The sequence below is a fragment of the Pantherophis guttatus genome, chromosome 15 (assembly GCF_059756535.1).
Source record: "Pantherophis guttatus breed Tessera chromosome 15, ASM5975653v1, whole genome shotgun sequence".
Lineage (NCBI taxonomy): Eukaryota > Metazoa > Chordata > Lepidosauria > Squamata > Colubridae > Pantherophis > Pantherophis guttatus.
This window is the reverse complement of record NC_142077.1, coordinates 9,200,521-9,214,595: the sequence shown is the minus strand read 5'-3', so window position 1 is coordinate 9,214,595 and position 14,075 is coordinate 9,200,521. Positions and strand designations below refer to the sequence as shown.

The 14,075-nt window shown below is 51.2% G+C and overlaps 2 protein-coding genes across 37 annotated transcripts in view; both read left to right on the top strand.

Annotated features, from left to right (window-relative positions):
• Window positions 1-898, top strand: part of EIF4G3 (eukaryotic translation initiation factor 4 gamma 3) — a 61,498-nt gene extending 60,600 nt beyond the window's left edge. For 25 of the 28 annotated variants that reach the window (XM_087879031.1, XM_060684533.2, XM_060684523.2 and 22 more), the window contains one exon: window positions 181-898. In XM_087879031.1, coding sequence (XP_087735157.1) covers window positions 181-362 — 182 coding nt within the window. In that variant the 3' untranslated portion in view covers window positions 363-898. The remainder of the gene's footprint in view (window positions 1-180) is intronic. The other 3 variants (XR_015729949.1, XR_015729948.1, XR_015729951.1) reach the window with 1 other exon arrangement.
• Window positions 899-2,496: 1,598 nt separating this feature from the next.
• On the top strand, window positions 2,497-14,019 carry HP1BP3 (heterochromatin protein 1 binding protein 3). Of its 9 annotated transcripts, none has more exons than XM_087879019.1 (13): window positions 2,497-2,646; window positions 7,039-7,206; window positions 7,606-7,708; window positions 8,866-9,016; window positions 9,929-10,094; window positions 10,205-10,348; window positions 10,717-10,797; window positions 11,070-11,224; window positions 11,360-11,450; window positions 11,587-11,746; window positions 12,232-12,343; window positions 12,492-12,635; window positions 12,800-14,019. In XM_087879019.1, exons 2-13 carry the CDS (start codon window positions 7,120-7,122, stop codon window positions 13,134-13,136), a joined length of 1,731 nt encoding a protein of 576 aa, XP_087735145.1. In that variant the 5' UTR covers window positions 2,497-2,646; window positions 7,039-7,119; the 3' UTR covers window positions 13,137-14,019. The 9 variants fall into 9 exon arrangements, with proteins under 9 accessions (XP_087735145.1, XP_087735147.1, XP_087735149.1 ...); XM_087879020.1 differs by having other exon boundaries at window positions 2,615-2,650; XM_060684537.2 differs by having other exon boundaries at window positions 2,619-2,783.
• The last annotated feature ends 56 nt before the right edge of the window (window positions 14,020-14,075 follow it).

Genomic DNA, 14,075 nt, shown 5'->3' with positions numbered 1-14,075 from the left:
GCGCGTATGAGCGGAGCAAGCGCACATTTGCGAACTGGTAGGGAAGGTAAGTGAATAGCACCCCTGGCCATCTCCTGACTACAAGAGAAGGTTCCCGATTCCTGGATGAAGTACGAGACGGAGCGTTCCGCTCTCCACCCAGCCCTTCGCAAAATTTGTCTCTTTTCCCACTCTCTGCAGATTTGTTACGGATGTTTTTTGATTGCCTGTACGATGAGGAGGTGATATCAGAGGATGCCTTCTACAAATGGGAAAGCAGCAAAGACCCGGCGGAGCAGAACGGGAAAGGCGTAGCGCTCAAATCCGTCACCGCGTTCTTCACGTGGCTACGAGAAGCCGAAGAAGAGTCTGAGGATAATTAAAACTGAAATATACAAAAAAAAAAAAAAGAAAACAAAACAAAAAAAAAAACAATTTAAGTATTTTTTTAAAAAAAAAAGTTTCATGTCTTCGCCAATCACAGTGCAGCAAGGCCAATAACTCGCGCAGAATCCCCCTATCCCCACGTGTGCACGAGTGGGGAGAGGAAAAAAATAAAAAATAAGTCACACACGCAAAGGCGATCATGGAGGACGAAAAAGTACTTGAAAATTCAAGTCCACGCAAACCTGAGGGGCAGAAGCACTAAACCAAAATACATCTATTATTTATAGAAACTATTTTCTGTTTTAATCTTTTTTTCTTTTCTTTTCTTTTTTCATTTTTAAACAAGGACTCATACTTTTAAGAACAAAAACCTGTTCAGACAAAAAGAAAGAAAGAAAAAGAAACCTGAGAACTATAATTTATTATTTTAAGAACTGCAAATGTCAGTGTAATTTTTAAATTTGCAGTTTCTGTAACAAATTGTATAATAACAACAACAACAAAGCAGAGAAATAAATTTCCCTCCCTTTCAGATCCAACCTCAGTTTTGTTTGGAAACACAGTACCTGAGTCATAACTCAGAGGGTGGGAGGGTTAGGAATAAGATAATAGTTGAGGGAGAGGAATTTTCAGGGGGAAACAAAACAAAAACACCCAGATCTTTCTGCCTGCCTCTCGGGTTGCTTTTGAAATTTAAGAGAAAAGTAGCCCAAAACAAAACAAAAAAGAGGGTATAACATTGGACCTAAGGAATTGCATATCCGAAAACGGTTGTGGACCAGACTGCCTGGAGAATAACTTGTTCAAAACAGTCCGATCCTTGGACGCCGAAGGAAAACGGCCTAGTGATACTTAACAGAACCTTTTAGAGCAACTTTTAAGGCTTTGTAAATACATAGAACAAATATTTAAAAACAAAACAAGATTGACTCCATGCTATTCTTTTCACTTTCAAAAATATACAGAACAAAAATAAAGAGCAACCTTGCAAGTTTTAAAAGCACAAAGGAAGTAGCTTCTCTTTGGACGAGGCGGCCTTGGCGGGCCTCTGCTGTGGAAGGACCCACGTTCGAGGTGGGACTTGCGCAAATTGTCACTGTCCAGGCAAGGGGAAAGGGGGCGGGGGGAAGAGTTTAAGATTCCCAGGCCTGAATAAAGAGGAGGTAGGTGGTCGCTGACTGGGCAAGCTTTGCTTACACCATTTTCCTTGTCTGTTTTGTTTTGGGTGATTGGGGAATTGCAGGAACGAATTAGGTGGTGCCATTCAACATGGGAAGGATGGCTGGAGGAATATATCTGAGTGCCCTTCACACCCTGTGTGCGTGTTGTGTGTTTGTGTTGTGCGTAAGGCAGTTAGTGCACAAGGAAGATGTGCAGATCGGGGTTGAACTGGGGGAAGGGCCCACAGCTGCATCAGGGCACCCATGAGGCTGCCTAGTCGGGTATCCCAGCTCGCAGGCAGCAAAGCATGGGCAGCCCCACTGTCTTTATTTTATTTATTTCATTTGCCAAGAACGTAGTTGGTAATAAGTATAAGCATGGATTGGATACATAAAATAGGTACAAATAAGAAAAAAAAAAAACATTTAGGACAGGACACGCTGTTCCTCTTATGCAACCAGCATAATTCCAAGGATCGAGGGCGGAGGAGCAAAAATGCACGGGTTGATTTATTCATATTTTTTTAAAAAATCGATTTTAGCACTTCGTAAATCAAAAGGTGAAAGGAGAAATAAGCCGCCACGCCCACCAGACTCTTCCGGGGAGCAACTTCCGCCCGTAAGAAGGCAGCAACCTCGGGGACGTCAGGGTGGGCGGGGCCAGCTCAGCGCGCATGCGCTTTTTCCCCCCTCCCTATTTACCCACCCACCCACCCGCTTCAGGCCAAATACGACCGCCCACCGCTCCGTCAAGCGGCGGGACCTTCCCCCCGCCCCGCCCCGGCGAAATATTTTGTCACGCGTGAGGAGAGTGTGTCGAGTTGAGCCGCGGGGGGGGCGGGGAGAAAGGAGGGAAGGAAAAAAAAAAAAGGAGAAAAAAAAAAAAGGCCTCCCGCGCGCGTGCGCAGTTCCCAGCTTTCCCCCCTCCCCGCCAATCGGCGAGGACCCTGTGCGCACGCGGGAAAAGGACGCCTCTAGTCTATTGGGCGCCTGCGTTGTGTGTGTGTGTGTGTGTTTTTTTTCCTTTTTTTTTATCCCTGGCTCGCCATTGGTTCCTTCGGCCGCGACGAGCCCCGCCTTTTCCTACCTGTCGCCGCCGGGACTTCCGCCGTTCTTAGTTGTATGTATGTGTGTGTGAGGTGAAAAAAAGGGGGAAGGGGGGAGGGGAAAGAAAAGGTTCCTTTCGCCACCGCCGCTGCCCCCGCTTTGTGCGCCCTCAAGGCTCTCCAGAGGGGGCCCCCCCGCAAGGCGCGCGCGGTGAGTGAGCGAGCGGAGAGAGAGAGAGAGAGAGAGGGCGGGGCCCAACGACCCCCCGCGGGGCCTCCCGCTTTCTACGCGCCTGTCACGGAAAGGCCTTTTTTTTTTTTCCCCCTCCCCTCCCCCTCGCCCAGAATTCGAACCGGGCAAAAGGGCCGCTTCCTCAGCCCGCCTCGAGTCTCCCGAGAACCACCGTTCTTCGCCTTTTAGGCGGGCCTCCCCTGTGGTGGTGGGGGGGACATCCGAAGAAAACGGGCCTTGCCCCCCCATGCCCGTTGGGGAGGAGGGAGGGGGGAGGGGGTGGGTGTCTTGTCCTTCCCGCCATAAGAAGAAGCCGTTGCTACCTCAGCACCATCACCTCGTTTTAAAGCCTCGGAGACAACAACCCCGGAGCGGCCTGGATTCCTCCTGGCTGTTTATAGATGCCGCTTGGACGAAATGGAGGGGAGGGGGAGGGGGGGGAATGGGGGGGTGGGGAACACGGGATTGACCATCTTTTCTCCCCCCCGCCTCTCCCTTCCTCCTTTATTTTATTATTTATCCTTGATTTATCCTTTTTTTTTTAAAAAAAAAATTATTTTGTCGCATTTCTATGCCGCCTAACTCCCAAGGGACCTCTTTATCCTTTATTTTATCCTTTATTTGTTATTTATCGCTTTGTCAAACCACGTACGAAGCTAGCAGGTGTAAAATATTTTTATTTTTTTAATTTATTTGATTTATATGCCGCCCTTCTCTGGAGACTCAAGGCAGCTTACAATGTATTAAGCAATACCCTTCATACTTTTGTGTATGTGTGTGTGTGTGTGTATATATATATATATATATATGTATGCATGTATGCATGTATGCATGTATGTATGTATATGTACATGTATATGTATATAAATAAATTAGATTTATATGCCGCCCTTCTCCAGAGACTCAGGGCGGCTTACAATGCATTAAGCAATAGCCTTCATACTTTTGTGTATGTGTATATATATATATGTATATGTATATGTATATAAATAAATTAGATTTATATGCCGCCCTTCTCCAGAGACTCAGGGCGGCTTACAATGCATTAAGCAATAGCCTTCATACTTTTGTGTATGTGTATATATATGTATATGTATATGTATATGTATATAAATAAATTAGATTTATATGCCGCCCTTCTCCAGAGACTCAGGGCGGCTTACAATGCATTAAGCAATAGCCTTCATACTTTTGTGTATGTGTATATATATGTATATGTATATGTATATGTATATAAATAAATTAGATTTATATGCCGCCCTTCTCCAGAGACTCAGGGCGGCTTACAATGCATTAAGCAATAGCCTTCATAACTTTTGTGTATGTGTATGTATATATATATATATATGTATATGTATATGTATATAAATAAATTAGATTTATATGCCGCCCTTCTCCGGAGACTCAGGGCGGTTTACAATGCATTAAACAATAGCCTTCATACTTTTGTATATTTTATACAAAGTCAGCTTATTGCCCCCACAACTGGGTCCTCAATTTACCTACCTTAGAAAGGATGGAAGGCTGAGTCAACCTTGAGCCTTGGCGAGATTTGAACCTGCAGTAATTGCAGGCATCTGGTCTTAATAACCAGTTTAATAACAGGGTGCCTTAGACCACTATACTACCAAGGCTATTTTATCCTTTATTTGTTATTTATTGCTTTGTCAAACCATGTACGAAGCTAGCAGGTGTAAAATATTTTTCTTTTTTAAATTTTTTTGATTTATATGCCGCCCTTCTCCGGAGACTCAGGGCAGCTTACAAGGCGTTAAGCAATAGCCTTCATACTTTTGTATATTTTATACAAAGTCAGCTTATTGCCCCCACAAACAGGGTCCTCATTTTACCCACCTTAGAAAGGATGGAAGGCTGATTCGACCTTGAGCCTGGTGAGAATTGAACTCGCAGTAATTGCAGGCAGCTGGATGTTAAATGCTGCCTTAGTAGGAGGCATTAGCCTCCTACGCCACTCAGGCTCCACTCAGGCTCATTTAGCGACCGAGCATTTAAAATGCACGGTCGCTAAACGAGGCTGTGCAACCTTTTTTGCAAAAAAACAAACAAACACCCACATACCCCCACAATGGCCTCCCACAGGCTTTAGGGGTGAAAGAGACCGCAGCTTTCCCCCCCCCCCCAGACAGGAGTCAGTTCTCTCTTTTTAAGATTTTTTTTTTTCTTCACATTTTTATTTTCCTTTTCCCAGAAGCTTGCTGGCAACAACCTCACGTTTTATACAACCGACTTTACGGCGCAGATGCCTGCAGAGAGGATTCAAATGCTCCTGGTTATCTTTTAGCTTAGAATTTCCCTCCCCCCTCTCCCTCTCTCCTTTTTATTTGTTATTTGTAATTTATCACTTTGTCAAACCATGTACGAAGGTAGCAGGTGTAAAATATAAAATACACGGTCGCTAAACAAGGCTGTGTAACCTTTTTTGCAAAAAAAAAAAACAACAACACCCCACAATGGCCTCCCACAGGCTTGAGACCCCAGCTTTTTTCCCAGACAGGAGTCAGTTCGCTCTTTTTAAGAGTTTTTTGGTTACATTTTATTTTCCTTTTTCCAGAAGCTCGCTTGGCAACCTCACATTTTATACAACCGACTTTAGATGCCTGCAGAGAGGATTCAAATGCTCCTGGTTATCTTTTTAGCTTAGAATTCCCCTCTCTCCTCCCCCGTCTGATTTATTGCAGCTGACAAAGCTCCAAATGATGTGATCCCGGGATCCTTTTTGGGAAAGGGATATTGCTGTTGTGTGGTTTTTATTTTTATTTTATATATTTTTGCTATGGGGGGTGGGGAGAAAGTTGTTCCTTTGCATTTGTTGAGGAGGGGGGGCAAAGTATGGCTTCTTGTTTTCTTTCCAGGTGTAAATAGTCTTCTTGCCTGCATTATGCAGAAGGTGATAGTGGGCGGGTGGATGGGGGTTTCTGGCTTCCAAGGCAGGCCGCCAGGAAAAAAAAATAACCCTTTGCAACTTGGCTTTTGTGCTGTCGGACTAAAATGCATTGCTCGGGTTCAGTGTGTCTTGTGCCGATGCTTCAGAGGATTTTTGGAAGGGCAGAAATGTTCGACTTTTTAGTGAAGCAGGAACACGCGCAAAAATGCTAAGTGTCTGTGTTAGAAACAGAGCTATTTTAAAAGAGAAATGAGCTATAAATGTTAAAGTTGTGTTATGCTTTTTCCTCAGGGTTAACTGGGCTCTGTCCTTGAAAAGGGAGCGCAAACAGATTATTATATTTTTTCCAGTCTCTCTCTCTCTCTCTCTCTCTCTCTCTCTCTCTCCCTCCCTCCCTCCCTCCCTCCCTCCCTCCCTCCCTCTCTCTCTCTCTTTTTTTAAGAAATCCAATCCTGGAAACCTGGAAACTTCATTTATTTATTTTTTTAAAAGCCCATCCTGTTCGCATTTCTCCCACTTATGAGGAGGATGGGAAGAGGCCCACAGCCATTCTTATTAGAATTGTAATCCTTAAAAAAAAAAACATTTTTGTATTGTTTCTGTCATCTCAGTTAGAATGGGAGGGGAGTGTTGCCTTGCATCGTTTTTTTTTTCCCCTTGGATTCCTGAGTGTCATATTTCACCTAAGTCATATTACTCTGCCATCCTACCCATCCCCTCTGCCGTTTATTAAAGGACCTCGTTGGAGTCTGATCTGGGGTGGCAAGAGGAGATGGTGACAGCTGGTGGGGGCACTTTGGGGTTGTTTATAGAACTTGCAGGTTGCCCTGGGTGCGGTTGGAATACAACATTTCTTTTTTTTTTTTTGGCTGTTTCCGCTTTGCTCCCGTTTGAGCTTCGGGTGAGGATTGGCCTCTGTGTCCCTCTGACATACGAATGCCCCATGGTTGGAACTTGCTTGAGTCTAGCTGCTTCCTCCCTGCTGGGTCCCCCTCTGTGGGGAGGGTGCACCTGGTTCTTGGTGTCCCGTCCCCTTCCCTTGCTTGGCTGTCTTGTGTCCTGCATCATGTCCTACCTTGCTAGCGAAGGGGCCGGTTTTCGGAAGTGGTTTCAGCTTAGCTGCCTAAGTTTAAGTAACGGCCAAAAAGGGAGCTGCTGCTTCTCTGTGACTGCTGCTGTTGCTGTTGTTGTTTTAATTTTGTTGTAACTCTGCCAGGTGAAAGGGAGCTAAATTTGGTTTAAGATATATATATATATTTCGTTTTGTTTCCTTGTTCTTGATAACCTCCTTTCACACCAAATCTTTTTTTTTTTTTGCACTTCTGTTAGGAAGTCCTCCTTCCCCTTGAGGTTAAGCCCTGGGCCTCCAAAGTGTGTTACCCTCACGTTGAGGCTAGACATTAATTTTAAATGGCGACTGAGCTGTCTGAAGCCGATCCCGCACACCGTAAGGCAGTTCCACTCTTAACAGGAGCTCCCCTGGACAAGTTGAGTGAGGTAGGGGCTGACCCCTCTCCACGCTTGCCCCCTGGATTGGCCCTCTGCAAGGGACCTTGTGCTCTTTCTTCCCTCTTGCTTCTAGGAATCTCAGCTGGGCTCCATCCGCCCTTCCTTACCAGGTGTTGACCCCTTCCTTCCCTGCTTCCCCAGTGCTTCCCTCCTCTCCCCCACCCCACCCCACCCCTGTGTCGTTCTGAGCTGGAGCAAAAAACGCTTGTGAAGTGGGAAGCAGGAAGCTGCGGACCCTCCAACCTGCTGATGATCCCAAGCACAGTCACCTCTCTTCTCAGATGGGCAAGCCGCTCAAAGGAGAGGTGGCAGTGGGGTTCTCCTCAGCCTGTCGGTGGGGGGGTCCTCCTTTTCCGGGCTTCTCGTGACGCTTTGCTCCCTTCCCAGACAGTCGAAGACGGAGCCATGCCGATCCGCCGAGCGGTGAACGCTTCTTCTCGGGAAACTCCTCCCAAAAGCAAGCCTGCTGAAGCTGAGGAAACCAAGCCAGGTAAAGAGGGGTTGTTTTCTTTCCAGGCTCACCTTGACCGCTGCTGGAGGGGGTGGGGAGGTGGTCTTAGCAGGTATATGTGGAGATTACCATGCTGGGTCTCCTGAGTCACTGCCGAGTCCTTGGCTCAGGAAGGGGTGAGCGTCTTTTCAGGCTGTGCACTGAGGATGTTAAAAGAGGCCGAAAAGATACCTCCAATTTAATTAATTAACTTTTACGCCACCCATAAAGGGGATTCAGTTAGCTTCATTATGTTGCCCCAGTTGTAGTTTGTATCAAGCAGGTCTTATTGACCTGAGCCAAAGTGTCAGATCCACCAGCATGAGCTTGGCACCTTGCTGGTGTTCTGCCATTGATCGAAGAAGAGAAAGGAGAAGATGTCAAATGGGCAATAAAAAAGCTGTATACTTTTATTATGGGGATTAGTGAGGGTTGGGGGGGGGATTGACAATTGAGGAAGAACAGAGCGGTTTGGAATCTGGTTCGTACTGGCCGCGCTGGCATCTTCAAGGTCGTTTGCCCTGAGCGTGGCATTTCACTAGCCCAAACATCTCGGGAGTTTCTCATAACATGGGGGCGGTGCTGGCTTGGCTGGTGTTTTGGTTTTGTATTGGAAGTATGGGGATTTTTTAGATTCTGCTCGACTCTCCTGCAATCAGCATCTCTTAGTGAAAAGCCGCCTTTACACTTCAAATGGGGTCGAGAGTTTTTACTTCCCTAAGAGGCAGGTCTGACACAAAATATGGTTGCACTGAGCTCTAAACTTAAACGTCTTTGCCATTTAGAGCCTTGTTTGACAGGAGACCTGGTAGTCAACTTGCCAGCACTGTGTTGAGCTAGGAGTCGGGGGCGGGGGGAGGCGCAGTCTGGGATCTGAGGCTTAACCCTGAGAGTTGCAGCTGTAGGGCAGAGCAGGGGGAGCCAAGGGGGAGGACTGCAGCTCTCCAGCAGGAGGGAATTCTCTCATCCCTCACCTAACCTTGTTCATTGGGAGTTGCCAAGGCCAGATCTTTCAGGATCTCTGCAGAGGATCCGTGGCCCCTTTGCTTTTCCAAGTGGCCATACCTGGCCTTGCTGGAAAGCCCAAAGGCTCTTCTTCAGCAGGGAGTGTCTGGTCTTTTGCCACTGCTTGCCCTTTCCCCTCCCCCTCCCTTCAGAACCAGATGTCAGCTCGGAAGAATCTGCCTCCACCGTGGAGGAACAAGAGAATCAGGCACCCGCGGCTGCCCCCACTGAGACAGAGCAGCCGAAGGAGGCCGAGGAGGAGGAGAAGGCAGATGTGAAGCCTGCCAAGGAAGCCAAGAAGGAGTAAGAAGCCTGGGGGGAAGGGGGGGGAAAGCAGGAAGGCCTTGGTGGGAGGGAAGAGGGAGATGGGCTGCAGAGGCCAAGAGGGAGAGGGCCCTTGCTAGAAAGGACCCAGTGTCCACCATGTACTTGCTGCCCCCACAATACAATCCACGCCCCTGTGACCCAACTGTTTGGCATGGGGGCTCAGGAGTTCAAAGCCCCCTGGGGCACAAGTTGCTGTCTCAGTCCACTGGGTGGCGCCTCGTTTCTTCCTGTTGAGATAGGAGACTGACCCACATTTGGGGCAGGGACACAGGTCCACCATCTTCAGCTTGGCACCTCTCTGGCGTCCTGCCATCAAAGGACCGGGCAGGGGGAGGGATGGGAGGGGGACAAATGAGCAATAAACCTGTATGCATCTATGTGGGAATTCGGATGAGGGGGAAGGAATGAACAGCTGAAGAAAAGCAGATCAATATCGAACCGGCTTGTGCCAGGCATCTTTGGGGCGCTTTGCCCCGAGTGTGGAAAGTTTCGAGCTCAAAACACCTCAGCATTTCCAAAACATCTCGGCAGCACCTCATTGGCTGGGATTGGACTGGTCATGGAAGGGCTGGGAATGAAGGAAAGAGTTTTGTGCCGAGGTGCGGGAAACTCAGATTCCACCTGACTTTACTGCAACCAGCATCTCTTATTAAAAGCACCTTTCACTTCAAGCAAATGGGAGTCGAGGGTTTCTCTTCCCTGAGGGATAGGGCTGGGACAGGTCTGACAGTGGGCACCTTCTAGCATGGGTTTGCTGGCCCAGTTGTGGCCCTTAGAAGGGCGACGTGGGGTCGTACCGTGGGAACGGGTTTTCAAGAAAGGCAGCTGTCAGCTCATTTCTGCTTTGGCCTGCCACCAAGCCACTCACCTCTTTTCTCGTCCGCCAAGGGAGAAGGATGCGGAGAAGGAAAAGGAGAAAGAGAAGAAAGTGAAGAAAACAATTCCCGCCTGGGCCACTCTTTCGGCCAGCCAGTTAGCCAGAGCGCAGAAACAGACGCAGATGGCAGCTTCCTCTCGGCCCAAGATGGATGTCATTTTGATCGAAGCAATCAAAGTGAGGATGGGGGCGTTGGCGGTGGGGTGGGCGGAAAGACCTCTCAACGATTTGGCCGCCAAGACGGCTGCCAGGAGAGAGCTGCCCACACACCCTTCTCGCCCTCCCAGGCGTGCTATCAGAAAGGCGGGGCGTCGGTGGTCGCCATCCGAAAGTACATCATCAGCAGGTACACTTCGCTGGACCTGGAGCGGAGGGGGTACCTCCTGAAGCAGGCCCTGAAGAGGGAGCTCGAGCGGGGGGTCATCCGGCAGGTAAGAACTGGGGGGGCTCTTGGAGCTACAGACTGGCCTGCCCTTGAAGGCCACCGGCGTTCGAAAGGCCAAGAGCAGTTCCTGCTTGGCTTCTGGAATGAGCCACCCCACCCCACCCCAGGCAGACCCAGCCAAGTCGGATAAACGTCTACGCAAAGCCCATTTCCGTCCCCGTCCCCCTCCCATCGCCAGGGTGGTGGATGCCCTTTGCATTTGGAGGTTTTGCTTCCAGCCTGATTGCACCTCCCTTTCTTCTTCTTCTTCTTCTTCTTCTTCTTCTTCTTCTTCTTCTTCTTCTTCTTCTTCTTCTTCCTCCTTCTTCTTCCTTCTTCCTTCTTCCTTCTTCCTTCTTCTTCTTCCTGGGACAGGTGAAAGGGAAAGGGGCTTCTGGAAGCTTTGTGGTGGCCCCCAACTCAGGGAAAGCGGGCTCCAAGGCCAGAGACCGGAAGGTAAGTCCGACGGAGTTAGCCGTGCCCCAGAGCCTCCAGAGCCTGAGTTAGCTGCTTCCCTAGGGAGGGGCGGGGATCTTCTTCCATAGACGTTCCACAGGTGCAGCCCCTCACCTGGATGGTGGAGGAGGGAGGGGCACAGCGGCTATTGTCAGCTACCTCTGACCTGATGGAAGACCGAAGGGGCCTCAAGCCCCACCTTGGGCTCTTGAAATCGCTTGCCAGCCTCCTTGGGTGGAGCTTCATCCCTGACGGCTCGTTTTCCTTTTCAGCGGAGCTTGTCAGCCTCCAGCGCAGAGCAGCACGTGAAGCTGGAGGACGTCCTCCCGCTGGCCTTCACCCGCCTCTGTGAGCCCAAGGAGGCCTCCTACAGCCTGATCAAAAAATATGTCTCCCAATATTACCCCAAGCTGAAGGTGGACATCCGGTAAGGCGCCCGGAAACGGGCATGACCACCGTGGCCAAGGGGGAGCAACTCTGAGCTCCCCGGGGACGGGGGGGGCACCTATCCTGCCCTTTTTGCAGGACCAGCCAGCCAGCCTCTCTGTGGCTTCCCCTTTAGGCCCCAGCTGCTGAAGAATGCCCTGCAGCGGGCGGTGGAGAAGGGTCAGCTGGAGCAGATCACGGGCAAGGGTGCTTCCGGCACCTTCCAGGTGGGTAAGGGAGGCTTCCCCGGGAATTGGGGCTGGGCCCGGCCTAGCACGGATGTGAGAGGGGGTGTGTGTTTCTCTCTTTCCCTCCCACCTCCTCTCGCCCGAGTTGCTCATTCCTCCTCCTTATGTGCACCAGCTGAAAAAGTCGGGGGAGAAGCCGTTGCTGGGCGGAAGCCTGATGGAAGACGCCATCCTGTCCGCCATCGCAGCCATGAACGAGCCCAAGACCTGCTCCACCACCGCTCTCAAGAAATACGTCCTGGAGAAGCACCCCGGCACAAACTCCAGCCTCCAGGGTAGGACCAGTGGCAGCGCCACCGGGGAAAGGCACTCGGCCACTGCTGCTCCCCAGGTGGCTGGTGCATCTCCTCCCCCGCCCCCGGGGAAACCATCCGCCACTCTCAGGCCCTATCCAAAACGGCAGTCCGTTGTCCTCCGGCCTTTTAAAATCCCGCTGGAATGGGATCCTTGAGTATCTTCTTTGGGCTGAGATGCTACTTCTGTAATAGTAACAGTGTTGGAAGGGACCTTGGAGGTCATCTAGTCCAGCCCCCTGCTCGCCCCCTGTACTAGGGATTCGAACCGCTGAACTGCCGACCTTTCTGATCGACAAACTCTTAGCCACTGAGCCACCTAGTCAGTGGCTCTGACTTCTGGGTGCCTACCAGCTTGCCTGGCTCTGCCTTGGATTTGGAGACTTGGCACGGGGCCAATTCTGGAGTGGGTTTTCTGACGCCCCCGTGCCCCTCCCCCCTAATACCGTTGTCTGTGCCCCCTGCAGTCCACCTCCTGAAGAGGACTCTGCAGAAGTGCGAGAAGTACGGCTGGATGGAGCAGATCTCCGGCAAGGGCTTCAGTGGCACCTTTCAGCTGTGTTTCCCCTACTATCCAAGGTGAGTCTGGGGCAGCCGGATCCCTCCCTCCTGCCTGGCTGGGGAGTGGGGGGTGGGGGGGCGACCTCCGGCCTGTTTATTCCTTCGTTGTTCGGCTGCTGGCCAGGATGGGCTCTTCCTCGGGGTGACCTCTCTTCTCTCCCTATAGCCCCGGCATTCTGTTCCCCGAGAAACAGAAGGAGGACAAGGAGGAAGAAGAGGAGGAAGAGGAAGAGACAGATGATGATGATGACGACGACGAGGAAGAAGAGGAGGAGGAAGAAGAGGAAGACGAGCCGCCTCCAAAGAAGAGGTAGGTGCCCCACAGATGCTGGGTCGGTGGCCGTGGGCAGTCTGGGCGTTACAGGAGGGTGGTGAGCAGAGGGGATGCCCTGTCCTTTGGTGGGGCTCGGATGCCTTCTGTGTTTCCGCACCGGCGGCATCCGGCGGCCTGAGATCTTGTGCTCCCCTGGGCAGGATGCCAAAGCGGCCCCCACCCAAAGCCCGGAACAGAGCCCCTCCCCTGGTGAAGCGACGGGAGGCCAAGCCCGCCGCCCGGAAGGCTCCCGTGGCGCACCGTGGGAAAGCAAAGCCGCCGCCTCCGCCGCCTCCTCCACCACCTCCTCCGCCCCCCAAGGCCAAGAAAGGCAAAGCCGTGCCCCCCCGGCCGGCTGTCAAGAGCCTCTCCAGCACCAGCCCGGCCGCCAAGAAAAAGCCGGCCGCGGCGGCTGCGGCGAGTACCAAGCGTGACCGGAAGCCCTCCGGGAAGAGAAGCAAGACTACCATGCGGAAGTCGCTGAGAGCCAAGAAGTAGCCGGTGGGTGGGTGGTGGGCGGGGGCACCGCTTAGGGGCCCCCCTTCTTTTATAAGTACAGCCCCCCCCTTCTGTTTGTAATTTAGTTCTGAGGCTTCACCATCTCTGTCTCCCCCATTTCCCCCCCCCTCCCCAGCAGTGGAGAACCGCAGCACTCCCACCTTCTCTCCCCCCCCCTCCGCCCCCCCCCCCAGCCAGCCTCTGGGTCTAGCATCGCAGGTAGATCCAGATTCTTCCTGCTGTGCCTTCGCAGCCTCCTATCCCCCCCCCAACCCCCATACACCCCCTCTCCCCTCCCCACAGAGTCTGGCTTCCTTTCTTCCTCCAATCCATCCCCCTCCCCACCTCCCCCCCCAACACAGGACTGTTCTTTTTCTAAACAAGTTTAAAAAATAAAAATATATAATCTGTACAGGGTGCATCCGGGCTTGGGGGGGGGGGCTTTTGAAACCGGTTGGAAAGATTTTTATATTTTTAGAAGTGGAAACAGACCCCCCCCGCCCCCCCCTTTTCTCCCATCTTGCCAGGCCCTCCTTTATCTCGGCCCCCTTTTTCCCCTACCCAAAGTCCTCCCGACACCCACCCCGCCTCCCTCCCTCTTTCCCCCCCTCCCCAAGTCAGTGTTCTGTTGTTCAGCTTAGTCGCCCCCTCCCCTCCTCCCGTGACGGTCTCTCCCCCACCCCACCCCCACAACGTTTCCTTCGGAGGGGCCTTTGAGCTGCTTTCCCTTGAAAAGGGGGAACGTTTCACCCCCTTCTTTGCCCCCCCACCCCTCTCCCCCCCCTCCCCCGTTTTTCATCCCGGAGAACGATCCCGATCGCCGACGTAGAGCCGCAGAGCGAAGGTCGCTTTTCTCTTTGCAGAAATAAAAGCTTAACAAGAACTCCGGAGAGCCGCTTTTTTGACTGCGCGTCGTTCTTTTGGGGCTGGGGGCGAAGT